The 27,428-nt window shown below is 54.6% G+C and overlaps 3 protein-coding genes across 7 annotated transcripts in view; all 3 read left to right on the plus strand.

The window, feature by feature from the left end:
• Positions 1-27,428, plus strand: part of HOXC4 (homeobox C4) — a 60,265-nt gene that overhangs the window by 21,568 nt on the left and 11,269 nt on the right. For 2 of the 4 annotated variants that reach the window (XM_070619602.1, XM_070619603.1), the window contains exon 1: positions 681-812. The exons of 1 other annotated variant lie outside the window; for it this stretch is intronic. Coding sequence is in view for 1 of the 3 variants with exons in the window: in XM_070619604.1 (XP_070475705.1) it covers positions 2,866-2,884 (19 nt within the window). In the remaining 2 variants the exon portion in view is untranslated. Of the gene's footprint in view, positions 1-680; positions 813-2,569; positions 2,885-27,428 lie in introns of those variants that run through there. One more of the 4 variants, XM_070619604.1, reaches the window with a different exon arrangement.
• On the plus strand, positions 672-14,075 carry HOXC6 (homeobox C6). Of its 2 annotated transcripts, XM_070619608.1 has the most exons (3): positions 672-812; positions 11,837-12,182; positions 12,916-14,075. In XM_070619608.1, exons 2-3 carry the CDS (start codon positions 12,029-12,031, stop codon positions 13,221-13,223), a joined length of 462 nt encoding a protein of 153 aa, XP_070475709.1. In that variant the 5' UTR covers positions 672-812; positions 11,837-12,028; the 3' UTR covers positions 13,224-14,075. The 2 variants fall into 2 exon arrangements, with proteins under 2 accessions (XP_070475709.1, XP_008525879.1); XM_008527657.2 differs by lacking the exon at positions 672-812 and having other exon boundaries at positions 8,992-12,182.
• HOXC5 (homeobox C5) lies at positions 14,344-18,658 on the plus strand. Its single transcript, XM_008527633.2, has 2 exons — positions 14,344-16,854; positions 17,550-18,658. The coding sequence occupies exons 1-2, from the start codon at positions 16,401-16,403 to the stop codon at positions 17,762-17,764; spliced, it is 669 nt and encodes a 222-aa protein (XP_008525855.1). The 5' UTR covers positions 14,344-16,400; the 3' UTR covers positions 17,765-18,658.

The raw sequence follows: 27,428 nt of genomic DNA on the forward strand, positions 1-27,428 counted from the left end.
GAGCTGTCCGGCCCCGTGGGGAGTGGGCGGTGGGTGGGGGTGGGGTGGGGGTCGGGGGATGCTCCCTTTTCGAGAGAATTGGGTAAACATGGCGACCGCGGCGCCCATTTGCACACGCTACACAAATGCATCGCATTCCCGGTTGTTTGCAGAAAATTTACAGCTGAGTAATAAAAGTTTACGATCGACTCACAAGTTGGATTGGCCACAAGAAGTCATGTGGATTCCATCCATGAACGTGAACTTTTTATTGTGGTTTGTCCGTTCGGAGCGCTCCGCAGAACAGTCCTCCCTGTAAGAGCCTAACCATTGCCAGGGAAACCTGCGCTGGGCGCTCCCTTCATTCCCAGTATTTTTTTTTAATTAATCAGATTAATAATTATTTTCTTCCCCTATTTAATTTTTTTCCTCCCAGGTGGAGTTGCCGGAAGCTGGGGGCCACCTGGGGAGGGGGGAGGCGGGGAGAGGCAGGAGTTGAGGGCACCTCTCTCTCCCTTCCCAACCCTTGAGCCCCCCAAGGGGCAGGAGGACAGAGGGAGCAGGAGTTGCGATAGGGAGCCGCAGATGCCTCCGCCCCTCACCTCTCCCAGGCTTTCCCTCCTGCCCCCTTCTTGCAACTCCCCTTAATTTTGTTTGGCTTTTTGATTATTGGGACTATTCTTTTTTATTTTTAAATTTATCTAAAGTATATGTATGTGTGTGGAGCTGAGACAGGCTCGGCAGCGGCACAGAATGAGGGAAGACGAGAAAGAGAGAGAGTGGGAGAGAGAGAGGCAGAGAGAGAGGGAGAGGGCGAGTGACAGCAGCGCCCGGTAAGTGTTTCCTTATTGGTTCAAATATGTAACTAATGGTCCGTAGCTGGGTGGCGGTTTCAAGATAAGAACAGCAGCGGCTTGTCTTGGTTAGAGAGGAGAGGGGGCTGGCGAGAGGGTGGGCGCGTGGGCAATTATGGGGAGGAAAAGTGGGTGGGGGGGCGAAATTGGGTTAAACTGGAATATGGTAGTGGGGGAAGTGTGTTTTCCTGATGTCACTGTACGCCGAAGTTGGGGGTTGGCGGGCAAGAGGACTGCGCCTGTGGGGCTCGAGGCCGGGGTCCAGTGCGCCGATCCGCTGCCTGACGCCCACCGTGTCCTTACCTGTTATAGATCTGCGGCCTCTTGGCTAATGGGACTGGGATCGAGGAGGCCCTGAAGCTCAAACTGCAGGGCAGGAGAGAGAGAACCTGTAGGCTATAACCATTGCCCCTTGAGCAAAGTCAGCCCCCCAACCCCCAAACAAACTTTCCAGCGCCCCCTCCCTGCTCCGCAGCCCACTCCCTCTCGGACTGCGCGACTGCTAGAGCTCACACATGCGCAGTGCCAGCCCAGGGCCGGGCCGCGGAGCAGGAAGAGAGCGCAGCTAGGCGGGCGGCGGGGCCTGTTAATTGGCAATTAGGGGGGAGGCTGGTGGCTGGTGCCCGTCAGCTGAGGGGAGAGCGTCTGCCCACCCCCGGCTCCCGCCCCCACTCGAGCGGATGGGAAGATGGGAGGTGCGCTGCACTGCCGGTGGATGAGTGGGGGTGAGAGTGGGGGTGGGGGACGCGGTACTCAAAAGCCAGCTTGTGCTTGAGGAAAGGGGCCAGTCGCTGTCTCTCCCCTGGCCGGGTGTCCCCACCTCCAACCGCAGCCACGCCACCCAGGATACCCACTGGGCTGCTTCACCCGCCTCGCCTGGCTGCTCTGGGCTAGAATCTGCTGTGTCTGGGGCGGAGGTGGGAATTGGGGAGGCCCCAGGCTGGGTGGAGACAGGCCCAGGCCTCGCTGGCGAGGCCTCCTGCGTGAGTGGAGGCAGTGAAGACTTAAGGCGCGGCTGGCTCCTGGGGTAGGGACATCAGAATTAGGCGGCCCGGAGGGTCCTGGGAGCTCGAGATCTTCCTAATAATTGGTGCTAATGGCGTGTTGTATAGTCTTAACCCGACACATATGGTTTCATAACACAGTGGCTTAATTTCTTCCAAATGTACGTGGCCCTGAATGTGTTGCAGTTTGATATATGACCCCGCCCTGCTCCCTGGCCTGGGTCCGAGGCGGCCCCATACGTGTGAGCTGCTGTTTATAAAGGGCAACGCACACACAAGCGCTTACACACCCAGGTAGACACACCCCAGAGCCGGGGTGGGGGGCGGAGCGCATATTCCTGGAAAGGCCTGAGAGTCTGGGGGCCAGACTCACCTTCAATCCGAGCCCAGAGCCACCCCCCCCCCCCCCCCCGCCCCATCCTCTCCCACCAGCGCGACTGGGCTTCTCCTCCAAGCCCGAGTGGGGGAGGGGATCGCTCCTTGATTTCCTGTTTAAACCCTGACCCGTCTCCTGGGGGCGTGGGGGGGGGACCTGTTTTTATCAAATTCTTAAAAATATAGTTCGACTGCATTCAAATCACACCCCTTGAGCCCGAGTACACGGTGAATCTTCCCTCCCCTCCCCCTACAACCCCCGTCGCATCCTCTCCTGCCCCCCCCAAAATTCCCCTTTCGCAGCCGACATAAAGGCCTCTGAGGTATTCTCCCGGGGGAAGAAATGGCATTTTCTCTCCCCCTCCCCCCCCCCCCCAACTAGGACTGGTGTGTCGGCAGAGGCGTCTGCCGAGGGGCTAATTTCGCTTTCCTTGTTTACGATCGAGAAAAGCGCTTGGCTCTCCCCAAATGGGCCCAGCCCGCCGCGGCTCCGGCTGCCTCGCGCTCGCCCGCCGCTCCGCGCGGCCCAGGCGCTGACGCCCCGGGGATCCCGGCCGCGGCCGCCGAGCCCGGCCTGCGAAGGGCCAGGGGCATCCGGTGGGCCGGTGGAGGGGCCCCGGAGGCCTGAAAATAGGAGCCTTTCTCCTGGCGTAATGTGGGAACCGCCGACCGGTGAGGCCTCTATTTCTGTCTTTCGCCTGTTGTATTTTGTTTGCCCCCGCTGGCTGCCCTCGCCCCTGCAGATGGCTGCACTGACTTGGGGGGGGGGGGGCACGAGAGTCTCCTTTGTTTGCCCCCAGGAAAACAGTCTCCGGAGAAGGCCAGTGGGGATTCACCTGGGACATCGGAGGGGCCCCCTCCCTTCGGAGAGGTGGGCCCGGCTAGGCTGGGGTGTTTCTCTCGGCCTACGGGGATCTAACCGAATGCGCTGTTGGTGAGATTTCAGGGTGCTGGGGTTCGTGGTGGACGGGTTAACAGAACCATCCTGAGATGTCCTTATATAATATTTTTATCAATTGATTTTCTATCCCTTCCTGGCTAGGGTCCTGCAGACCCCCACACCCTTCACCCCTACACTGCTCCTCGTAGACTGAGAGATGCAGAGAGCATAGCAGCAGTGACCGGCCTCGGTTTCCAGTTTTCTAGTCTGGCCGGGAATAAACCTGGCCCCAGCCGCCAGCCTCCTCCTTCCCTCCTTACTTTCGATTTTCTTTCCCGTCTTTCTCTCCCTCTCTGGGCTCAAACAGAAGCACAAGAGGGGCCGTCAGTGGCAACCCCCAGCCTCCTTGCAGGCCAAGCTCCCTGCTGACGTGGTCCTTCGTGCAGGAGGGCACTGCTGTGATTATCTAATAATAGCCAGAGCGGCTGAGAATAGAATCTGGCTCAAGGACTCTGCACACCCAGGGCTGAGGCTAGGAGGCACTGAATCTGTGGGTCAGGGTCTGGCAACACTCCCTGGAGCCTCTGGCCCCCAGAGTTCCCCTCTGAGTCCACTCTTTGAGCACCTCAGGCCTGCCCCTTATGGGCTTTGTCAACCTAGCCATCAGCTGTATTTCATGTGCCAGTTCCTGGTTAAGGAGAAATTGGCAAAGCAAGCCCTTTCTCTCTCTTGTCTGACAGTTGTGATCCCCAGGAAGAATTCGACCTTGTTTGGAGAAGGCGGTCTTGTTGGGTTGCCTGTTGTGTTCCAAAACCAGGCTTGGTAGCTTAATACATTTATTATATACAGGCTCAAATGTACAGACTCGGACTTATGCATGAATATATACAGACTCATATTTCCCCGGTAGTTAGTTGTGTGTTACCATGCCTTTATTCGCTCGAACACCGTTTTATGTGCATGCAAAATTTTGTTAGCCCTCACTGGATGCGAGTGGGCTCAAGGAGGCACTGGGTGCACCAAGAAGGCCTTCTGTGCGTGCTCTGCTGGAAATGTGTGCGCGTGCTGGAATCGGAGTATGCGGGTTCCAGTAACCAACGGATGCCACAAAGCCTTTCTCAGACCTTATTGCCTTTGCAGTCCAAGCAGCTGGGCTGGGAAAATACTGAATCCCCTCTAGGTTCTCTCTATACCTCCCTGCGAACTTCCCCAACTCAGAGACTGTTTTACCAGGGGGATCCAGTTGTGTTGAAAGTGATCTCTGTGGGAAACTTTGATGGGTGCAGTCGGCCTATGAGCAATTCTGAGCGGTCGGTTGGGCCCTGGTGCCGTAACACCAGGGGCGTGGAGGGAATTGGTCAATAAGGTGGCCTCTGGGCAGTGATCTGGGGCTGCTGCCTGACAGGGTGCTTGAAGGGGCTGGTGGAGAAGGCCAGCCAGAATGGGTAGGGGTGCAGTGAACATCTGTCCCCCACCAATGCTCGTCCTGGCTGCTCACTGGACCCCAGATTTGCCTGCATTTGTGAGGCAGTTTGGGGGCTAAATTCTCCAAACACTCAGATCTGGTTACTGGTGGGACTGCATTTTAATCCTCTCAGCTACCTAAGCCAGGGAGAAGGCTGACGGGCAGTGCCAGAGAAGACGCTCGGTCTAGCCGCCTGTGGGCCTGGAGCACTGAATGTGGGCTGAGGCTGGGAATTAACCAGCGTCCTTTTCTAGCCTTTCTCCCTTCTGGGGCCAGGGAAAGACAGAGCAGGGGGAGATATAAATGTCTGTGAAAAACCCCATGAAAGAAAGGACAGGAGGAGCTGGCGGGTTTTCCTCCACTCCCTAGGCGATCCGGTTCCTCCCAGGACTCTCCTGTCCGGACATGCTGCGGTGCTGAGGCGCACAGCTTTCTTCCACCTTTTCCCTGCCAGCATCAAGCCTCCGGCTTTTGGGCCTCAGCCACCCCGAGGTGCTAGCGTGACATTACCCCCAAATTGCGCCCCTCACCCAGCCCACGGCCTCTGCCACGGCCCCGCAGCCGCCCCTGTTTATTGTGTCTATGAGTTGTTTACTTGTTTTGTCTGCTGCCACCCTGCGTCAGAAACCCGCCAAACCAGCAAACTCACCCCGGAGAACAAAGTGCAGCGCTATCCCGAACTCCCTCCCCTTTCCGGCACCCCGCTCCCGCCATTACCTCCGCCCTCGTTGTCCCTTTCCGAGCGGAGGAAGCAGAAATCGCCTAAAATAGGGCAGCTGTTTATAGGGTTGGGGGAATTATGGGGACACCATAAACCTCCGGGTGTCCTGGTGGTGGAGAGACAGAACAGCCCTCCCCTTGCCTCCGGCTTTTCTTCCTTCCGCCCGGCAACTGCTTGGTTAAGGGGGCCTCAGTCATTGAGAAAGTCGAGCCCCCTCACCCCACTCCCCACTCCTTTCTGCAGGAGTTTTCCCTGAGACACAGGTTGTTGGGTTTAAATCAGGGTAATGTTGGTGGATTCATGAAGCTAGATAAAGCATGTCGCTCTCCCCTCACCCTCCCTTCTCCTCAGCCCCCCAAAATAGCAGTGAATTTAAGCAAATCCTACAAAATTAAATTGCCCCTTCGCTAAAGATCCTATAAATCTGCAGTCCCGCCAGGTGTAGAGTCGGAGAGGCTGGTGTTCGCCTCTAATTTTGCTCCTGGCTATCAAATCTAAAAGAGTATCATCGAAATAAGTAATATTCTCGTTTCTGAAATTAATTCCCCCCTCCCCATCTCTCTCCCTTTTTTCACCAGCGCAGATGAAATGGTTCTTTTAGATCTGCAAACAATAAAGGATAAAATTATTTATAGGGAAATGAGGACGATGTTTCATTGTTGGCTTACTGTTCCAGAACATAATAACAATTTTATTTTCAAGTGGGAGAACTTAGACCAGGAGAAGGGGAAGAGGAAAAAAAGTGAGGGGAGGCAGGGCACCCACGCACAAAACTCCTGCTGTATATAACTTTTGTGACACTTACAGTTTCCTCATGACAATTCACTGTGACGTCATAAATGCCATGTTCTTGAATTTTACAATTCTCATAAACCTCCAAAATGGGTCCAAGAAGTGCTCTGTGTGCAGGGGCATAAGAGAAGCCAGGAAGCTGGGTATCCTTTGGCCCAGCCCAGGGCAGCACACTCACTACTGCCCCTCCTTCCTCATCTGACACCCTCTTGAGGCCTCATTCTGGAGACCAAAAACATTCTGAATATTCTGGATTTTAATTTTTTCTCCTCGGCCAAGGAGGGGCACTTGGTTTGCCTCTCTGAAATGTCACTCAGCATCTGGGTTCCCTCCTCATTCCCCATGGGCTGAGATACTGTGTCTGAAGGTTCTCTGCATGCCCCCTCCTCAGTTGATACTCAGCTGCTTTGGATAGAGGTAGGAGGCCTGGGGGCAAGGCCCCAAAAAGCCAGAAATGATTTCTTCCAGAGGGAGCCACAAGGGGCTCAGGGCTGGGACAGAGGTGCTTGGGACCTATTTTACTTTGACTCTTCAGCCAGAGAAGTGAATTGAGAAGCCAAACAAACGCAGATGTGGGAGTCTGTGTCCGCTGATGGTAGCAGCATTACGTGGCGTGTTGGTAAGGAAGGGTCAGGCAGAAATCTGGAAGGAGAGAGAGAAGGAGGAGAGAAAATATGACAAGAGTTAGCTGAGCCCCTCCATCTACTTTTCTTCTCTGTTTAATTGCAAATAAAGCAAAAGCAGCTCTGGCAGCATCTCAACCTCTTAGCTCAAAAGAGGAGTCGCCAGCCCAGGCCTTGGAGGTGTTTGGGGCAGTTCTCAGGCGCTTGACATGCCCCATCTGGCCTCTTCCTCCTTCCCCCCTCCCTGCTGATCCCCAACTCCATTCAGCTGACCAGCCTGGGCCCTGTCCCCAGAATATCAGCACCCCCAAATGGGATTCATTTCCGGGTTAGGTGTGTCAAATTTCACTTTTATCCAAGTGTCTCCATGCCTGAACTTTGAAAGGAGAGGAGCGTTCTTTTTTGGAATGCAATGTGTGTGTGTGTGTGGGGGGGGGGGGTATGTGCTCAGACAACTTCCCCACCATATCTGTGAGAAACTGGGGGCTCCTTGGGGGAGCTGTGCTTTGGTGTCCCCAGGCAGACCCAGCTCCCCGTGGCCAGGTTCTCTGGCGGTCTGGGAGACTCTCTCTGCAGTCCTTTTACTCCACATTCTCTGGAGATCAAAGGAGCTCGGACACAAAACACTAGGCATTTGAAGCAGGATTCATTTTTGTAATTTTTAAATTAAAAAATCTAATCATAAGCCAGTCAGGGCAACTGAGCCGTTGCTCTAGAGCAGCAAAGCCTTAACCAAACAGTGCAATTGTGAGGTGAGCTGAGCTGAGCAATTATTGAAACTCGGCTTTCTCTGCAAGAGGGATTTCAGCCCTCACCCAGTGGCACAAAAGGGGCTGGTGGGGCAACTGCTCCCCTCTCACTCTGGAAATAGAGAATTGGAGGGTGAGTCGGGGAGCTGCAGTGGCTTCCAGGCAGCCAAGCGCCCAAGCCAAGCGCTGCTGAGTCCTGCGGCTCCAGTTCCGGGGTCCCTGACCAGCCTCCAGAGGCGCCGAGCTGTAGTTGGTGGCGCCGGCAGCCAGCAATAGAGTGTGTGTATCTGTGTGTGAGGCTGGGCAAGTCACAGACATCTGCACAGAGTTGGGGGACCTGGGGAGAGAAGACTGGAAGAGCACAAACTAAGCAGAAGCTCTAAAAAAGACTGTCCCCAAATAAAAATTCCAAATCTTATCCCTCTCACTTCAGATACCCTTCCCCAAGAAACTAATATGTTTTCCAGAGCAGAGTGGAAAGTAAAGGCAGGCAAGGTGAGGCCTGCCCAGGAACCCCTTCAGGGCCAGAGTCTCGTCCCACCCACCCTATCCCCAGTTCAGAGCTGCCCAGGCCACAGCCCCTGGCCTGGAGCGGGCAAAGCTGGCGTAGGAGCGCTTGACTCGCCCTGGGAAACCCCCCAGTGCCCACCCTCCAGTGCAACCCTTAGCCTTGGGGACTCCAGGCCAGTGACTGGCCCCCACTCAGGCCCATAGTGCCTGCAGTAAGTTCCTCTCCTATAATTAGCGCTCATGAAAAGCATGTGTTTTGGGTTGGGGGGACTGGAGCAGGGAGCAGCAACTTTCCTCCCTTTATTCCTTTTCTGTGTTTTTTGCATTCTGTCTTTGAATCCACTAATTACAGCTCTGAAAGCAAAAATCTGCTCTCGCACAGCCAAACCCCCTCGGAATGCCCGATGCCGGAGGCAGGCTGAAGGGGCAGAGCCACTCGGAGACCTGCGGGCCTGATGGGGTGTACTCTGATTTCTCTGGGCTTGTTTTATAGAAACAAAGAACAAGTTCTCCCCCCCTTCCCAGGACTTGTGCATATTTACAGAGCTCAACTGCAGTTTTCATAAAACATCTGTTCTTGCTTCTGCTGATGAGTTCCCATAATTGTTTTCAGACAAATTTAACAGGAAAATAGAAATATATTTAGAAAAACCCAAGTCCCAGCTTTTCCCCTATAGACAGTCATTCTTTCGCCAAAAAAATAAAATTAACATGAAATGAGAAAAGGAAAATATAATCCAATGGAGGGAAGATTGGGCTCATCTGACCAGCTCTCCCCCCTTAGAGCGAATCCTTCCAGCAAATTTCAGCTGCATAATTAAAGATCTAACTGAAGGAAGGCGCTTCTTTCCTCAGGAACGGAAGGTGACGGGGGAGAGTGTGTTGGAAATTAATTTTACCAAAAATCCTTATGCTGTGGGGGAATTTATTTGTATTTCTGCTTCTCTTTCTCTCCCCCCGCCAGCATTTCTGCCTTTCTCCCCCAGCAGCTGGTTTCTGTTCATTATAAATCGGCGAGACCTTTCAGTCTCTGCCCTCTGTTTAGGGACGTAATAAAACACTTAACTTTCCGGGGCTGAGACTTACATTCTGCTCTTCAGGTCACCCACCCCCGTGCCCACCGCCTTTAGGCCCCCAAGGAGTCTCTCCCCAACTTTGGGGCCCCTCTCCCCTCCAGACGTGGTTTAGGAGAGGCTCAGGGAAACCCAGGCATCCTTGCTAGGGGGCTGCAGCACATGGTGCCCCAGAAGCCCCTTCTTTCTTCCAAGTTCCTTCCTTCCCCCACCCACCCATAAAAGAAATTTTAAAATACGTAGAAAATCAACACTCATTGAAAGCGAAACCTCATTAAGACATCCTATCTTCCATCATTCAATTTGTTGTACATTGCAACAATTTAATATCTTGAAGGAAATATCACTGACATGATTTATCCCTCTAGCAATCTCTCTCTGAAATGGGGGGAGGGAATTTACTCTCTCTTCCGGCCTGTGCTGCGTGTTACACCACTACCCTTAGGGCAGGAGGGAGGCTGGGACACTGAGAGTAGCTACTTGTGTCCAGGGGTGCACTGACTTGTTCCTCTGCTCATTCCCCTGGGTCTCCCCACCCCCAGTTCCCTCTCCCTCTCCCCCTCCAGGGGGCCTGGAGCCCCAGCCAGCTGTTGGAAACCTCTGTCCAGGCATGCCATGAATTTGAGGACAGCTGGATTCTAGAGCGGAATGCAATTCACACTGGTGTCTGTGTACCTGCCATATTACCCCAAAATGAGACAAGTCGTCTCAATTTTTTTTTTTCTTAAGAACCCTCTATTCTTCTCCTTCAACTCCTTGGGGAGAAGAAAGTATGGTCCAAGAGGAGGAATCTTTATAATTATAGGGGGCTTTCTCCTACCCTTCTAAATACCAACAAACTTCCCTCCTTTTTGAAGGATTGAGGCTGTATTTTTAAAACCCAACACACACGTTGTCTGGCAGGAAGACTCTTCAATCCCGTAACGAGGTTCATGTATTAACTAATACGTCTCTACCAGCTCCTACACACTGTCTGCTTTTGGGTTCGAAACTTTATTTTTCCCCCCTAGCGACACTCCAGGGAAACCTTAACGCTACAGAAGATGAATAAACGAGTTTTTTCCCAGCGTAGTCCCGTTTATGGCTTTATTGCTACCCATTGATTACTCCGCTTTGTTACACAGAAGGAAAAGATCATAAAATCCGGCGACATCCGGGTTCTTGTTATAGCCGTCCCCCCCCCCCCCAAAAATGGTGAAGGGAAAATAGGAGCCTCCCCTGCTCCCTCTGCTTGCCCCACCGCCCCCTCTTTGTCAACTCAAAGTGTTTTCACCCTATGTCACGATATCAAATTAAGTTTGGATTAATCAGGAGAAAAACCCCGTCTGCACACCTTCCGCTGTTTCCGTTCGCCCACTGCGGCTCGCTTAGGAGCCTCCGACTCAGCTGCCTTTTCCTAACCTTCTCTTCCTTTTCCTTAGCCCCAAGGTGGAAAGAAAATGGAGGTAGAGGCTGCTGAGAGGCCTGGCCCCACCAGGTGTGGCTGGCCCCTGGGCTAGAGCTCTCCAGAAGCCCTTTGCTGGAATCTCCAAGCCCCAGAGCTCAGGTCCAGGGGCGCCTCCCTTGGCAGGGCAGAGAGTCTGGAGGGGGCAGGGGGCTTGTGACCTGGGCAGGGGCTTGAGCCTGCGGGACACTAACTGTCCATCAGAGCCCCACCAGCCTTCTCTTTCTGGCTGGATCCTATGTGAATTGCCCCACCGGCCCTCGCTGGCTCCAAATCATAAATTCTCACCAACATAAACAGGAGTTGATGTGTCTAGAAAGACTCTCAGAGTTCTTTCTTCTTCCTTTCTTCCTTCCTTTCCCCTCCCCTCCCACCTTTTACTTCTTTCTTGCTCTTTTCTATTGTATTTTCATACATTTTCCCTTTTAGGCAAAAATGCTGCAAGAGTTTCCCCAAAAAGGGGGTCCTGAGGAGGAGGCAGAGGGGGGCTGGGAGGAAGAGGGAAGCAGACGCCTGGCCCTTTGCCCCCTTCTGCTCTGCCACTGGACCCTTAAGTCTCACCCTTAGCCCTTTAGACGTAGTGGCTCCCCACATGCCTCCTACACCCCAGACTCTCAACCTCACTCCCCTTCCTCTGAGCACCGTGTTTTATGCAATTTATTTCTACTTTTGATTTTTTTAAAATTACTGGGGATAAAATATGCTGGTTTAGTGATGAGAACTCACTCCATGGAGTGTCAAACCAGGATTTCCTGTAGGATTTCTGGGGCTCCCCTTGAGCTGGGAGGGAACTCCTCCCATGGAGAAATCAGGACGTAATTTTAGAAGGGGGCAGATATAAAAGACGAAATCAGATTGAAAGTACACGGATTTCTCCAGCCCTGGCACTGACCACAGCACAGCAAAGTTAGCTGGGGCTGAGAGATTTTCTGGGAGTGCAACTCTGCCTGGAGTGCAAGGCCTTGCTTGTGGACATTCACCCTTTCTCCACCTCCAAATCAGTCGGCCCCTCCTCATATGTATATACACACATATATATATGTATATATATATATGTATATATATTTTAAAAATCCAAGTCTTACTTTCAAAGCACACACTTAGTCTCAACTAGGGAATCAACAGAAGCAGAAGCGATTTTTTTCCCCCTTCTTGACATCTGGCTTGCGATTGGCTGGAAGGGGGTCAGCTGACTTTGTCATTTTGTCTGTCCTGGATTGGAGCCGTCCCTATAACCATCTAGTTCCGAGTACAAACTGGAGACAGAAATAAATATTAAAGAAATCATAGCCCGACCAGGTAAAGGCAAAGGGATGAATTCCTACTTCACTAACCCTTCCTTATCCTGCCACCTCGCCGGGGGCCAGGACGTCCTCCCCAACGTCGCCCTCAATTCCACCGCCTACGATCCAGTGAGGCATTTCTCGACCTATGGAGCGGCCGTTGCCCAGAACCGGATCTACTCGACTCCCTTTTATTCGCCACAGGAGAATGTCGTGTTCAGTTCCAGCCGGGGGCCGTATGACTATGGATCTAATTCCTTTTACCAGGAGAAAGACATGCTCTCAAACTGCAGACAAAACACCTTAGGACATAACACACAGACCTCAATCGCTCAGGATTTTAGTTCTGAGCAGGGCAGGACTGCGCCCCAGGACCAGAAAGCCAGTATCCAGATTTACCCCTGGATGCAGCGAATGAATTCGCACAGTGGTGAGTTTTACAGCTCCGAGATATAAATTAAATAAACTGAACTGGCTTTATGACCGGCTTCCCTAGAAGAACGGGCGGAGAGAGTTTTTTATGGCCCCATAAAAACAATCACGCTCGTCTCCTCGCCGACGCCGAGACAGGGCCCCCTCTTCTGCCCCCTCTGCTCGCCTCCCGCTTGCTCACAGGGGCCTGGCCCCCTCGGCCCCTGACGGATTGGAGGGCTCCTAGGCTCCAAGGCGAGCTGAGGGGGCAGGAACAGGGCAGGGGAGGAGGGGAGGGGTATGGGGTGGAGGAGCCCCCCAAAGTCGAGGAGTCAGTCTGAGGAGAAGGGAGGGGGAGAGGAGGGGGCAGAGAAGTGGGGAGAAGTTTCCAAGGAGCTAGGATGCTTGGGGAGGTGGGGGAGCCCAGTCGTTGAGAAATGGGGCCCTCATCCCCAGTGTTTGGCATTTTTCAAAAACCAGCTTTTAGACTTACAGCTTTCTGCTTGGTTCTCGCCCCCTATCCCCTTTTCTTTGTGACACATACCTACCAACCTATGGAGGAGACTGAAGGAAGTTGGGATCCTGGCTGTACCCCCAGTGGGGGTGGGGCAGGGCAAAGGGGAGAAGGCTGGAGCCCGAGGGGGCCGTGAGCTGCTTGGCCAAGTTGGGAGGGTCAGGACTTTGCTAGGCTAAATGTCTGTGGAGGATGCCTTGCTGATTGTTTTTAGTGTGTTTTGTGCCCGGATCTCTAGGGGTCGGCTACGGAGCGGACCGGAGGCGCGGCCGCCAGATCTACTCGCGGTACCAGACCCTGGAACTGGAGAAGGAATTTCACTTCAACCGCTACCTAACGCGGCGCCGGCGCATCGAGATCGCCAATGCGCTCTGCCTGACCGAGCGACAGATCAAAATCTGGTTCCAGAATCGCCGGATGAAGTGGAAAAAAGAATCTAATCTCACGTCCACGCTCTCGGGGGGCGGCGGAGGGGCCGCGGCCGACAGCCTGGGCGGAAAAGAGGAAAAGCGGGAAGAGACAGAAGAGGAGAAGCAGAAAGAGTGACCAGGACTGTCCCTGCCACCCCTCTCTCTCCTTCTCCCTCGCTCCCCGCAACTCCCTCCTAATCACACACTCTGTATTTATCACTGGCACAATTGATGTGTTTTGACTCCCTAAAACAAAATTAGGAGTCAGATATGGACCTGCAAGTCAACTCTGGACCCTCTCCCTGACCGCACAAACTCTCTCACCACGCGTCTTCTCCTCCCTGCTCCCTGCTAGCTCCTTCTCGGCTCGTCTACAGGCCCCTTCCCCCGCCCAGGCCTTGGGGGCTCCGTCCCTGAACCTCGCTTCAGACTCCAGGGATCTCCCTCCAAATGAGGACTTGGCCCCCCACCCTCTCGGCGCCCCCACCCCGCCCCCGCGCAGAGAGCCGGCTCGGGCCGGGCCTTGGCTCCGGGGCCTCAGGGCCCGACCTGGCAGCGGGGAGGGCGGGAGGCCCAAGGAGGGCGCGTCGTGGCCCCGCAGCAACCCCCAGGGCCTCCCCGCAGCCCCTGCCCGGCCCCTCTGCCCCAGCAAATGCCCAGCCCAGGCGAATTGTATTTAAAGAATCCTGGGGGTCATTATGGCATATTACAAACTGTGACCGTTTCTGTGTGAATATTTTTAGCTGTATTTGTGGTCTCTGTATTTATATTTATGTTTAGCAGCGTCCGTGTTCCAATCCCATCTTAAAAAGGAAAAAAAAAAGAGGGAAAATTACAAAAAGAGAGAAAAAAAGTGAATGACGTTTGTTTAGCCAGTAGGAGAAAAAAAATAAATTAAAAAAATCCCCTCGTGTTACCCTCCTGTATAAATCCGACCTCTGGATCCGTTCTCGAATATTTAATAAAACTGATATTATTTTTAAAAGTTTATCTTGGGGTTTCTGTCAATTCGCTCGCCCGCCGGCCTGGGCTGGCAGCTGGAGCCGGCTCCGCGCTCCGCGCCGCCCGCCGCCTGCCAGCCCCCGGCCCCCGCTCGCCTGCCCCTTCCCGGGAGCCGGCCGAGCCGGCCTCCCCATCCTGCGGGGCGCGCGCTGGGGGCTGGGAGGCCTCTCGGGGCTCCCTACGCGGAGCAACACACTCACCCCGCAAAAAAGGCCGCCAAGGATTTCGGTGGGGGTGGGGAGAGGAGCCCGGGTGAGCGGGTCGGTCTCCACCCCACACAGGCCTTTCTTCCTGCCTGTGGCAGTCTGGGGGCCTCGGCTTCTGAACCCCAGCCCCCAAAGGCCAGGACGGCAGCACCAGCCAGGCCCCAGGGTCGCCCCCGCGCCCGCCCGGAGTGAGGAGGGGGCCCCGCGTGAGCCGCCCAGGCCGCGCCAGGCCGACTCTTGCGAAACGTGGCGGAGGCGGCGCGCCGAGGGGAGAGCAGCCCGGCGGCCGGAGCCCTTCGGGAGGGCCCGAGCGATTCAAGGACATCGCGGGAAGCAAGCCTGGAAACTGAGCTCTCGCCTGCTCTGGGACTCCTGACGTGGCTGGGACAACATTCCTTCTTCCTCTCAGCCCCAGCCCCTGTCTGGTTCCTGACTCTTTCTTCTCCCCTCAAACTCGGCGGGTGAGGAGCACAGCCAGACCCTAAGCCTTCCCCAGCTCAGGCCTTCTCTCCTAAGCCCAGCCAGGGAAACCTGAGTGGACCTAGGAGTGAGGTAGTGAGGGGGTCTCCCGGAGGGAAAAAATCCGCCAGAGTTTTCCAGACCTTCCAGATCCCCGCCAGCGCCCCCTCCAGCGCCTCCGCCTGCGGGGGGGTGGGGGTGCAGGAGGGGGGCCTCTCCTGGCAGGGGCGGAGATTTCCTGGGGAGAGGCAGGCAGGAAAGAATAAGACTTGGGGCTAGGGGAGGGGGGTGGGAAAGGGCCTAATGGCTGCGGAGCCCCTGGCCACAGGCTGTGAAGGTTGCCCCGGCGCCAGCCCGGCCCACCTCCTCCATTCCCCAACTCCCAGCCAGGTCCTTTCCGCGCCTCCACATAGCTCAAAAATTGCTCTCCTGTGGACTTTCTGGATCCAGGTCCCTGGAAAGCCCGATCCAGAGAAGCTTTTTCCCCAAAGGGCACAAAACAGGCCTTTTTCTCTGCCCTGCTCATATAATATTTGTAGAGGCTTGAATCTTGCTTCTCTGTGCCGTCAATTGACATGTATTTTCTACCCAAAATATCTGACATAGGTACCACATGAGGGCCATGCACAGGATGCAGAGCAGTCCTCCAGCCCATTGTGTCTGGTTCTTCTCACACACTCGCAGGCACACACACAAAATTGCCTTGTGGCCATTCCGGGGTCCGTGGCATGGTGAGGTGGTCTACTTAACTCCACCTGGCTCCTCCCCTCCAGGCTCATCCCAGAGTTCCCAGCACTCCAAACCTCATGACACCCCCCCCCCCAACTAGTTCTGTCCACCCAGGACCCATCCTTCTGGGCATCCTGTCTACCTCTCCAGAGGTTGGGTTCACTTTGCCATGCTGACAGGCACCTCCTCAGCAGTAGCAGGCCCTTGGGGCCTCCGAGGAGAGGGACGTCGTACCTTAGTTTAGAGAACCTGAGATAAGCCCCCTGAGATCTCCAACCTGGGCAGGGGCCCCCCCTGCCTTCCACCGTTTTCGAAGATTGGAAAGCCCTTGGGGTGAGGAAGACAGGACTAGCCGTTACAAAAAAACCCACTCTGTGCATCTTAAATGAGGCCTCCTCTTTCCTTAAAGTTAAACACAATTTCAAAGGCCATTTCGGGAGTTTGTTGCAGCAACAACCAGCTTCTCCTCTACGCGGTGGAAAATCCAGCAGCCTAAAGGCAAACCGGCGCGCCAGGCTGCAATTCCTAAAAGTAGACACCAGGTGTCGCTGTGGGCTCGTTGTCCCGGCTACCCCCCAATTCCAAGAACCTTTTTTTTTTTTCTCCCCCTTCTCTCTCTTTCTCTCTCTCGCTCCCTCTCCCCCTTGGTTGGGCTTTGCCAACATATCAAGATGCGTTTCGCCGGCTTCCATCACTAACCTCCCGGAGGTCATCAAGCCAAATTTATGAGTGGCCGCTGGAGTCACGTGACTCTATTTAAGGCTCCCTTATTTGGGAAGAGCGCATAGGATAAAGAAAGAGATATCTCCACCTATAAATTGTGCACTTTGGAGAACAAAAAACCCCTCAACTTCAAAGAGTCACAAATCACCCTTAATCAAAAAGGGTGCAGAAATTTTTTTTGGGCCCTCCCCGCCATGAGCTCCTACGTAGCCAATTCATTCTATAAGCAGAGCCCCAATATCCCTGCCTATAACATGCAAACTTGTGGGAACTATGGATCGGCCTCAGAGGTGCAGGCATCCAGGTACTGCTACGGTGGATTGGACTTAAGCATCACTTTCCCACCGCCTGCGCCTTCCAACTCTCTCCACGGGGTAGACATGGCTGCCAACCCCCGGGCTCACCCCGACCGCCCCGCCTGCAGCGCCGCAGCCGCTCCGGGACACGCTCTGGGCAGAGATGAAGCGGCTCCTCTGAACCCCGGGATGTACAGTCAGAAGGCGGCTCGCCCAGCGCTGGAGGAGCGAGCTAAGAGCAGTGGGGAGATCAAAGAGGAGCAGGCGCAGACAGGGCAGCCCGCCGGACTGAGCCAGCCACCGGCTCCGCCACAGATTTACCCGTGGATGACCAAACTGCACATGAGCCACGGTAAACTTTAGGACTTCATTTTGCGCGCTCGGGTCCGCCTGGGTTTTATAGGCCATGCGGGGCAAATAAAGAAAAAAAACCTGCGGCCATAAATTTTACGATCCAGGCATCAATGGCTCGTAAAACTGTCCACTAAAAGGCTTAGAGGCTGTGTGCGCCCAAATTTACGACGACATAATTGGATCATAGGAACAAAACGTGTATAAAAGGCAATATTCAATTTTTGGGGGAGAGGGAGGGAGTTAAAAAAATAGAGGGATCTGAAGGGTGAGGAGCGCGGGGCTCCAGAGCGGGGATCCCCCCGCGGCTCCCTCCCTCCCTCCCCTGTGGAGCCGGCTCGGCCGGCGCTCGCTGCTCCGGAGGATTCCAGCGACGCGGGAGGGGCGGGAGGGGGGTCCCCGGTGCTCGGATCTCGAGGGTGCTTATTGTTCGGTCCGAGCCTGGGTCTCCCTCTCCCCCCCTCCTCAGCCCCTCCGGCTGCTGAGTGAAGGCTGCTCCGGAAAGTTTCCTGCCTGGGCGGAGGCGCCTCTCCCGCGGCTGGGCTGGGCCGGGCCCGCCTGCGGCCCGCCGGGCCCGTCCTGCCCTGCTCGCCTCCTCTCCGTCCGGCTGCGGGTGGGGGCCTGGGGCTGGGGTGTGGACGCTGGGGCGCTGCACGCTATTCACCCCTTCCTGGCTTGGGGGGGCTTATATTCCAGAGACGGACGGCAAGCGGTCCCGAACCAGTTACACGCGCTACCAGACTCTGGAACTGGAAAAAGAATTCCACTTTAACCGCTACCTCACTCGCCGCAGGCGCATAGAGATTGCCAACAACTTGTGTCTCAACGAGAGACAGATCAAGATCTGGTTCCAGAACCGCAGGATGAAGTGGAAGAAAGATTCCAAAATGAAAAGCAAAGAGGCTCTTTAGAGGCAGCGAGAGGCCCGCAGAGAGCACCCGAGCCCGCTCTGGTCCTGCGCCTTTCCTTTTCCGTTTTCCTCTCTCTGTATTTTGGGGCAAGGGCGGGGCTGGAGCACAGGCTCCCGGGCCGCACAGACAAAAGCGCTTTCCCTTGACATTCCGCATCTCCCCGACCCCGTCACCCCCAGGTTCCCGCAGGGCTGCGCGCGCTGCCCCGACGCCCCTCAGTTCTGCTCAGCACCCGGGGCCCAGGGCAGGCTCCGCAGGGGCTCCCCAGAGGGCTGTGGCCTACGGGCTGGTGCTGAACGAACCTGGCGTGGGCTGCCTCTCAGGCTCCCAGCCCCAGCGTGGCAGCCAGAATGAAGGTGGGCCCTGCGGGTGCCGCAGGCCCCGCGCCCCGACCCTCCGGCCTCGCCCTCTCCTTTGTTCCCGGGCTGAGGCCGGCCAGGCGGCTGCGGGCTGGCAGAGAGAGAGAAAGTGGGTGCTTGGCGGAGTCCCGGCCAGACTCGGGGTGCTTCGTTGTAGTGACTAAACTCGATGTTCATTTTTAATGATTTGCATATGAAAGGGGGGATGACCGAACGTCGGCCTAGGGCCCCCTCGGTTGCCCTAGCTTTCCAAGCCTTCCCCCTCCACCCCAAAGCCCGCGAACCTCTCCAGCCTGCACCCTCTGCATGCCTGCTCAGGCCCCCGGCCTCAGAACACTAACTAGCTCATCTATTAGGGTTCCCTGCCACTGGACCCCAGCAAATAGTACTAGAGGCTCCCAGCTGCCCAATAGTTCCTGCCACGACTTTCTGTGCCCTCCTGCCCCATCGCTGTTATCCAACTATTTATTACCTCCAGGTCTTTCCTGAAACTATATTTTGTCATATCAAATAAAGACAGAGAACAAGACTAACATACGATGCAGCAGCTCCTCTCTGTTTGGGGCATATATTGGGTTAAAGCGTCTATGTGGGCTTGGGGGGGGCAGGTTGTAGGGGGAGACCTGCAGTCTTTCAGCCTTTCCTTTAAAAGAATTTTTAGGAGCTTCTAAGAGTATTGAGAAGCGGGAGGTGAAACTGAGCTCCTTTCCTGATCCCTGGCTCCAAGAAGGGGCTCTGAGGGAAGGGCAGGGCACGCGGCAGTCTGTACTGGCTTTCCCATGCAGTAGCTGCCCAGGGAATTCAGGCCTCTGCACCCCATTCCCACCTTGGCTGGGCAGGTCTGAGGCTGGCAGCGGCCCCCACTGTGTGTCAGAGCTAATCTGCAGGGACCCGTGGCTCCACGGTGCTCAGACTTAGGCCCTCTGGGCCTCTAAAGATCTCTCCCAGGGCTAGGTGGTCCCTAAGGGGCCTCACTGGACATGGAGGGAGGGCTGAGCCCTCAGCCGAGGGACCCATTTGGTCCTGGAAGTTTCCTCTGAAAGAGTTGGTCCTGCTTGATTGAAGGGGTGCTGGGAAAGTTGGAGGAGGTGTGTGTCTGCTTTCTAAGATATTGGGGGAGGGGGAGCAGGGAGGGCAGTCTGCAGTGTGTACCTGCTTGGCAGGAAAGGTTCAGACTGTCTCCCCCAGCTCCTAGGGCGTAGGGCTATGCAGGACAATTAGCTGGGAAAGGAGCTGCATAGACCAGTGCCTGAGTTGTGTGTCTGTTTGCCATCATTTATCTCAGTCTTGGGGATTTTGTGTGGAGGGGGAGGGTGGGCTAAAGGGAAGGAGAAAAGGCAGATAATTCAGGTGGTGCCTGAGGCTGGCTTGGGCCCACGCTCTGCTCTGCTCCAGGCTCCTGGGATGAGATGGGGGAGGAAGTACTTTCTAGGAGAAACAAATGTGGGAAGGGTCCATAAAACTTTACTGCATTTCCTCTCCCGCCTCCCACCACGGGGTGATTTCCTGGAGCCAAGCCTAGGCCCCCCACACTGGGGGGCGGGGTGGTTCAGGAGCTGGGCTAGAAGGCTGCTCCAGCAGCTATGAGGGAAAGGGAACAGAAAGGCTCTGGGGAGGGGCAAGGGGGATATTTATGATTATTAATGCTGATGCTCCTTGGATTTATTATAAGGACTGACTTCTCTGCATCCCACTGCCTAAGCTACCCGTCTGTCATTTTTTAAAAGATCCAAGAGCCTTTCCTCACCCCATGCCTAGCATGTAGGAGGTCTCAAGAAATGTGTATTGAACTGCCCCCAGCCCATTGATACATCCTTCCCCTTTACCCTGCGCTCGCTCTGGCCAGGTTAGGGCGTAATGCCTCTCCTCCTTGACTCGAGGCAGAGTCAGCCCGCCCTGCACTGACTCATCTCCTCTCTCACACCTCCCCCCCTCAAATAAAATGTGTAGTATTCTTCAGGGAGTTATTTTAATTTTTTCTCCATGCTGAGTAAAACTATTGGGCGAGCGGTGAAGCGTGGAGAAACACTGGCGTCTCCAGTGGGTAACAGTTAACTAAGAAAGAGGCCGTGGTGCCCGTCATCACCGCCCCAGCCTCCCTGGCTGCCAAGTCCCCGCACTTCTTCCCCAGGGGATGCACCACACCCGGAGGAGAACCAAGGGCTTTGCCGGGGTGGGGCAGTGTTGCTCAGACCCACGGGGCAGGGCACACCAGCCCCACCCACTGCCTGCCTCCTCCCTAAAGGGTCTGGGCCTCTCTTTCCCTGGAGGAGCTGGAGACTGACTCAAGTTGGCCAGGTCTGGGTAGACACAGCCATGCCTGCCTGTTTTCCCTGCTCTTGTCACAGTCTGCAGGCTGCACCTAGGCCCCAGCCTCTGTTTCAGTGGCATCGGAGGTGGCCACAACCTAGCCAGAGGCCTACGACCTACTCCCCTGCAGGAGTAGGTACACCCCGACCCTTGCTTTCTTCCTGAGCAGAGGCTTATGCTTTGGAGTCTGGGGTGGTTCCCCCACTGGCCAGTCTCCTCCAACAATCTCCAAGAAGCAGGGTTTGGTATTGCTCTGGGGGAGTTAGTGGGGGGCTTCTGGGTCACAAACAGAGACCACGGAGCCTGCCTCTCCACTTTGCCCTGAGACCCACCCCCTCTGGCATCGAGAAAGAAGGGGAAGAAGAGTGACTTACCTTCCCTTCCCGGGAGATTGGGAAGAGGGGGACACGGCCCACTCTGAGCAATTAGAGGAGAGAGGAGGAAAAAAAATAGGAGGAAAAAAATATCAACACGACCTCGAAGGCGACAAGTCCTTCTGGAAATACTAAGTAAGTAAATAAATAAATAAATGAGGATCCACCCTCTCCCCCCTCCCCACCCTGCAAGGGGAGTGTGGGGGTGGGGCAAAGGAGCAGCACAAGGGCTTTTTAGTGTAACTGAGCATTAGAGAAATACGCACGGCTTCTATGTGAATTTAGGAGTTTGAAACTTTTGGAGGTTATTTATGTGAATGGCCCGAAGGCAAGCCCGTGAGTGGCTCTTGGGGGACCACGTGATGTCATTAAACCAAGTTTTATGGTGTAGGGAGAGCTGACAAACCCACAATATATTTACATCATATATAATCTTAACTGTCCAGCCACGCAGCTGCTGGTGAGGTTTAATGCTAGGACAGAGGGCCTGGCAGTTAGAGGGGATTACGGCGCTGGGGACGATGGTGAGAGAGGTTACATCTTCGCAAATGAATCCCAGGCGGACACTGTAAGTTAATTTTCTCTCTCTCTGACCCCTTCTCCCGTTTACCTAATCCCCCCCTCCATGACAGAAGGCAGTTCCCACTCATTAAAGCGGTGGGGGAGGCCTTCCCAGGCAACCCCAGGCTGGAGTGGGAGAAGAGGAGAAGGAGCCGCTGGGAGGTAGGAGGATGGGGGAGCTTGTCTCCCCAGACCAGCCCTCCCCTCCCTGCCCCTCATTCCCTCCAGCTGCAAGTCAAGTGGGATAGAGAGAGGCCTGGGTTCTTCTTTGCCAGGTCTCCCTGGCCCCCTCTCCCTCCTCAGTTGGGAAGAAAGACAGCGGCAGACACACGGGTGTTTGGTGCTTGCAGGAGTGTGTAGTGTGTAAACTCTAGGCGCAAGCGCAAAGCGCCTCTGGGGCCCCCTGGTCCAGGGAGGGCTCAGTTCAGTCCTTGGCCAGTGAGCCAGAGTCCAGGCAGGGCAGGCAGCTGGGGAGGGAGGAGGGAAGCAAGGCTTTGGGACTTCTGAGCCCACAGGCTGAGACCTGAAATGTCGGAAACATCTTAAAGGTGGACGGTTGAACCCAGGGGGCCCCAAAGCATTCTCTTTCTCCTCATCATCAGGCCTCCACAGTCTGGGGGGTCTTAGTCTCTGTGGGCCAGTATGGTTTCATGCCTCCCTCTCCCTCTAGCTGTTGGGGTCTTTCTTGGCATCTCTAGCCCTTGCCTGAGGTAAAACTAGGCCCAGGAGGCCTAGAGGTTCCTGCTGTGAGTGGCGTGTACGTGGGTGGGAGAGTGGAGGCAACGTCTTCACTAGGCTGGCCAGGAAAGCCCCCCAGCCCTGAGGAGAGAGTGGCCTCTGGGGGATGGAGCCATCAGGGCCCAATATGGGCATGGTACCCGGGGCCAATATCAGGCTAGGGCTCCCTTCAGGTTTCTAGGAAGGAGCAACAGAGGCCTCAGGCAGGTATAGGAGGCAGGTGTCCGCTACACCTGCCAGTGTGTGCCCTTCCCACGGTGTCACCCAGAGCTAAGCCAGGAAAGCGACATCACATGAACTCAAGCTCTTTGAAGGGGCCACCGGATTCCTGAGGGATTCCGAAGCAGGGTGGAAGGCGGTGGTCGTGAAGGGCGACTCTTCTAGGCCACGGGGGAAGGGGAGGGAGCCGAGGGGCGAGTCAGGTCTGTGCCTTCCTGGAGGGGGAGGGACTGTGTCGGCGCGAGGGGGTCTGGGCATCCGCATTGTGGAGAGGTGCGGTTAGGGGACGGGGAGGGGACGCAGTTAGCTTGCCCCTGCCGCCCAAGGAACGAGGAAGAAGCAGGAATCAAGCAGAGATGGAGAGCCTAGGCAGACTGGGAGGGTGAAAGGGGACAGAGACCCAAAGACACAGGGCGGGTGTCTGAGCCGAGCGCACCCCGCGCTCTAGGTCTGCCGCCTGAGGGAGGAGCGGGACGCAGAGAACCCTCAGATTTCCCTCAGCCCCGCGCCAAGATTCGGCCTCGCCCACCTTCCTCCTCCTCTGCACCAGCGCCCCCCCTCCCCCCATCCTCTCCACTCCTTTCTTTCCCGGGGAAGCCTTAGGATCCCAGAGGATGCTCCCCACAGCCCTTGGAAAAGTTAACTCTCAGTTAACCTCCCTCCCTCATTACCGGCCCTCTTCCACTCTCCCCTCCCCACCAGTCTGCGATTTTGAGGGTTTCTGGAAACTTCCCATCCAAGCAGCAGGGAAATGGGAGTCTCCCTTGGTCTCTAACTTGACTCTTGGCCTCCCCAGGGCCTTAGGGAGCGAGTCTAACAGTTTTTAACCGAGAATTTAGCCCGGCCAAAGTTCCGCACCCAGGCAGGACTCGCTGCCTCCCGGACTCCCGGCCACATCTCAGTCCTATTTCCTTCCGCTCCGTGAAGCCGGGTCTATGAGGCTGTTTCTGCTTTACAGATTGACACAGTGTCTCTTGAGGGTTCTATGTCTTCCTCGTCCCCTCTTCTGTTTCTTACGCTCAAAAGTTCCATTTAATTTTCACCCCCTCTTCCCACCGCAGTAATAATAGGTTATCATCCTATCAAGTAATTTACCCCAGCCAGTTTTTTATTGGGTGTTTTTTGGGGACAAATACAAAGGGAAGTAGAACAAATACAAACGAGGCCCGAGATTGTTGGTTTTCCCACCCCCTCCCCCGCACCCCAATTTGGGGGTCTCTCTGGGGCGGGGGATGGGCTGTCAATCAGGTGCCAAGGTGCCCCAGCCAACCCGGAAAGCTTTTAATTTTGTTCCTAGGTGTTTAACCCTAGAAGAGGTCAAGCAACCAATCAGGAACGCGCTAAGCAGGGTCACATGGCCGCGAGCAACCAATCAGCCAAAAAGTTCTTGAGTCTCTATCTCGTCCTTCCCCTCGACTCCGCTTCGTCCCTCCCTCCCCACCTCCCCCTTTAGCTACTGGGTCCGCCCTATCTCAGTTGTGAAGGGGAGGAGTGATGCTGAGAATATTCTGGCCCCCTCCTTCTGTCCCTGCACCAGCTCTGGGGAGCCTTTGGCTTGTGTCTTCTAGTTCTAACAGAGTTGTACCTCCAGGTCAATCTCAATTGTCCAGGGATCTGAAGTCGTGGGGGCGTCCTCTGGATTATTCTAATTTTTGCTTGTGTGATCCTATCCAATTCTCTGGGCTTTATAGATGCGGACTGTAGACTAGGCTGTCCCGCAGGTGTGGCCGTGAACTCCAACCCTGAATTCAAATTCTGCCTGTGATGATTCCCTATGCACTTACCTCCTAAAGGTTTCCATTCTCTTCTGATCCTTCTGGGCGCAGGTGGGGTGATTAGAAAAGACTTTGATTTATCTTTCTGGAAATGCTCCAGGAGCCATTAGCTTTATCAGACTCCCTTAGGCATGGTTGGGGAAGGCAACAAAAGTGGAAACTTTTTGAAATTTGTGTTTGGTACTTTAGTTTGTTGAATAACTTTGGGCCAGTTTAAAGAAGAGTTCTGGAAAAGGGTGTGAGCACAGAAAAGCAGGACCTCACCCCCAGATTAAGGAGTTGAGGGATTTAAGTCCTTTTCCTTTCTATTTTTTAACAAGATATGATAATGATAATAGTAGTAATAAGTGATGATCCTCTGTCCTGGCCAATTGCTGTCAAAGGACACAGCTGGTGAAGGTGTGGATTTCAGTGTTTGTGTTTACTTGGGTCAGGTCAGAACAAGCAATGGGTGAGAAACTGTTTCTGAGCGAGAGCACCTGATGTCACAGAGTGTGCATGTGTGGTGGAAGTGCTTATGTTTTTTGAACACTTGGGCTGGGCCCTGAGCCGACCCACTGGTAGGTCCAGACTCAGGCATTTCTCCCCCCACCCGCCAGTCTCCAGGGCTTTGTTCCAGGGTTAATTTTCTGGTTGAGTTCTCCTTCCCTTCCCTTCTCCTCCTGATCTCCTGCCCTCCTTGTGCTGACTGAGGGGCAGGAGTTCTGATGGGCTGTACCACCCAGACCTCTAAGCCCTCCTCTGGGGGCATCTAGGGTGCAGGAGTGGGAGGGATAGCCCAGTTTGAGCTGAGCTTTGTCAGCACTCCCTGCTTGTTTGTCTTCTGGGTGGGACTGATTTGGGGACAATTCCACAGGCCAGGTGGGAAGGATTAGGAAGAGAAGCAAGAGGGAGACCGGCTTTTCTCAGAAACTGTTGAGTCCCCACTTCTCAAGTCATCTTCAATCACACTGCTCCATTTACCTCTTTCATGAGTTAGGATTAAAGCACGTACACTTATTTTTCCCTGGTAGATGGTGTGGTACTCTTCTCTGAGACCAACCCCCACCTCCAGCATAGAATTCTCACACCAGAGATTCCAGATCCCACGAAAGGTAGAGAAAGAAAGACAGGGGAGATTGGCTCTGTCTAAGCAGACACTGGGAAGAGAGACCTTATCACCTCAAAAATCTCTCCTAAAATCCACATAAACTTTATCTATCTCTTTGACTTTCCCTCTTTGTGTGTAATTGCTTTGGGCTAAGATTTTGAGCCGAACTATCATCCTGGGCTTCAATTCTGTGTTTTCTTTTGCCCGGGAGACAAGCACCACTGTCAGCCTCCTCCTTGGTGGGACCTGGAGACCCTGGAGCCCTTTGAGGTATAGAAGGGAGGGAGATAATCTGTATTCAGGACCCCAAACTAGGTCTTTTGGGATTAGAGATTCAATTTAAGGAAGAGACCAGTCTGCTAGAAGGCCAAGAAAATCACATCCCCTTTTATTGGATCCTTGTAACTCAGAATGGTATGTCTTTTCTGATAACATCTCCTTTGGCCGCTTTGATGGGGCCCCAGGAGCCCAAGGAGTCTGGACTGAGGAATTGGGGTGATAGAGATCTCTCTGCCTTTGAGTCCTACAGAACTCTGGGATCCTTCTCCCTCTCCCATTCCTAAGGCTCACTGAAGGGCAAAAGGGGAACAGAGCCGCCCAGGAGGACTCACTGTGTGTTGTGTGGTGGTGGTGGTAGGGTGCAGCTTGGGACTTGGGAAAGTTGGGCTACCTTATCCAGGACCTTATTCAGCCTCTGATGGCCAGGCCTTAGAAGCTACAATGAGAGGCTGAATAGAAGGCTCTGGGCATGCTGGGCAGCCAGTGCTGGGAAGAGGCTACTTCTCTACAACTGACATACATACAGAGAAAGTTCCACCATGATCTGCAGCCCCACATGGACTGGGTGGAGTGTGTGGGCTCAATTACCTGGTATCCCTTTGGTACAGAAGGGGCTGCAGCTCCCAGAGGGGTCTAGCAGGCTGGGTTCTGCCCTTGAAGGATCCCTACTTCTCCTAGATCCTAGCCCTGAACATGCAGAAGTATGTATATGTGCCCAAGTGTAGTATGAAAGAGCTCAGAAGCCCAGGTTGGACACAGCAAACCAGGCTTGAACCAACTTCCCAGTCCTTATCCTGCCCTATTTTTCCAGTCCAGCCTGGAGACCATTTGTCCTCCTCTCCCTACCCCTGCCCTCAAGCTCTGGGCCACTGTTGAGTTTCCTCTCTTCTGCCTCCCTGGAAAACCAAAACCCTGGAGCAGCCCCCCCCCCCCAGATGGTGGCAGTCAGGCTCTTGGTGACTTTTATTGGCCTGTTGGCCTGTTGGGTTGTGGGGGGTTGGAAAGCCATGCAGGACTATGGGGCCAGACCCTTATCTGATCAAATTCCCCTTTACCCGCTATTCCAGACTCAAACTCCAAATCTCTCAGGGCTGCTTCTTTGCCCAGACAGTAGTGAAAAATCTTGTGTAGTAAATACTTCTTTAAAAAGTCAACTTTCTGCCTGGAAAACTCTTGTGTGTGTGTGTGTGTGTGTGTGTGTGTGTGAATGAAGAGAGTAAGGGTCAGGTCTCTCATTTTAGATGGTGTCTCTCCCCCTCCTCTGGGTGGAGGATGGGGGCGTGGGCCGAGATTTTATTGAGGGTGCCTTTCCTGTTGGGAGTAGAGACAGGTCATAAAAGCCTCGAGGAGGCTGTTTTGATCTGGAGGCTTCTCAGGAAGTAGCATCTAAGGTTTTGCTTTGTAAATCACTCTCTCCCAAGTTGGCCAGCTAGATTGGATTGCACTTTCCTGAGCCCACCTGGGGCCCCTCCTTACCTCCTTTTCCCCAGTAAACCAAAGGAGAAAAATAAAAGGGAGTCCGGGGCTCCCCAAATCTTCTACCTCCTATAAGAAAAGGGCTCATTGGTGATTTTTCCCCCTCTCAAAATCCCAGATTTAAAAATCATGCAAGCTCTCATTTTCTTTTGCCCACACAGACCTTGGTCCCCCAACCCCTCAATTAAACAAGAACTAACACTGAAGGCAATCAGCTTCTGAGCCTGGCAGTGGATACCATGACTCCTGGGGGCTCTATTCTCTTCTGGGGCTGCTGTCTCCCTGTGACCCCTTTCCTGACCCCAAGCCCCTCTTGACAAAGTGGGACTTGAGGTGTATAAGAGAGAGCTCATGAAAAAGGGATGGGAGAGAGGCATATAGAAGACCCCATCTAGGACCGAGTGAATGGAAGACATGCTCTCTGCAACCTGTGCTTGGGTTTTATGTAATTAAGATGGGTACAGGGTGTGTGTGAAAGCCCAC

This window comes from Equus przewalskii, chromosome 5, assembly GCF_037783145.1.
Source record: "Equus przewalskii isolate Varuska chromosome 5, EquPr2, whole genome shotgun sequence".
In the NCBI taxonomy this organism is placed as follows: domain Eukaryota; kingdom Metazoa; phylum Chordata; class Mammalia; order Perissodactyla; family Equidae; genus Equus; species Equus przewalskii.

Excerpts from the sequence above, each read along its gene's own strand:
- HOXC6 (XM_008527657.2), top strand. The coding sequence starts at position 11,783 with ATGAATTCCTACTTCACTAACCCTTCCTTATCCTGCCACCTCGCCGGG. Across the intron at positions 12,183-12,915 it reads GCGAATGAATTCGCACAGTG|GGGTCGGCTACGGAGCGGAC; the intron begins GTGAGTTTTACA and ends CCGGATCTCTAG.
- HOXC5 (XM_008527633.2), top strand. The coding sequence starts at position 16,401 with ATGAGCTCCTACGTAGCCAATTCATTCTATAAGCAGAGCCCCAATATC. Across the intron at positions 16,855-17,549 it reads CAAACTGCACATGAGCCACG|AGACGGACGGCAAGCGGTCC; the intron begins GTAAACTTTAGG and ends CTTATATTCCAG.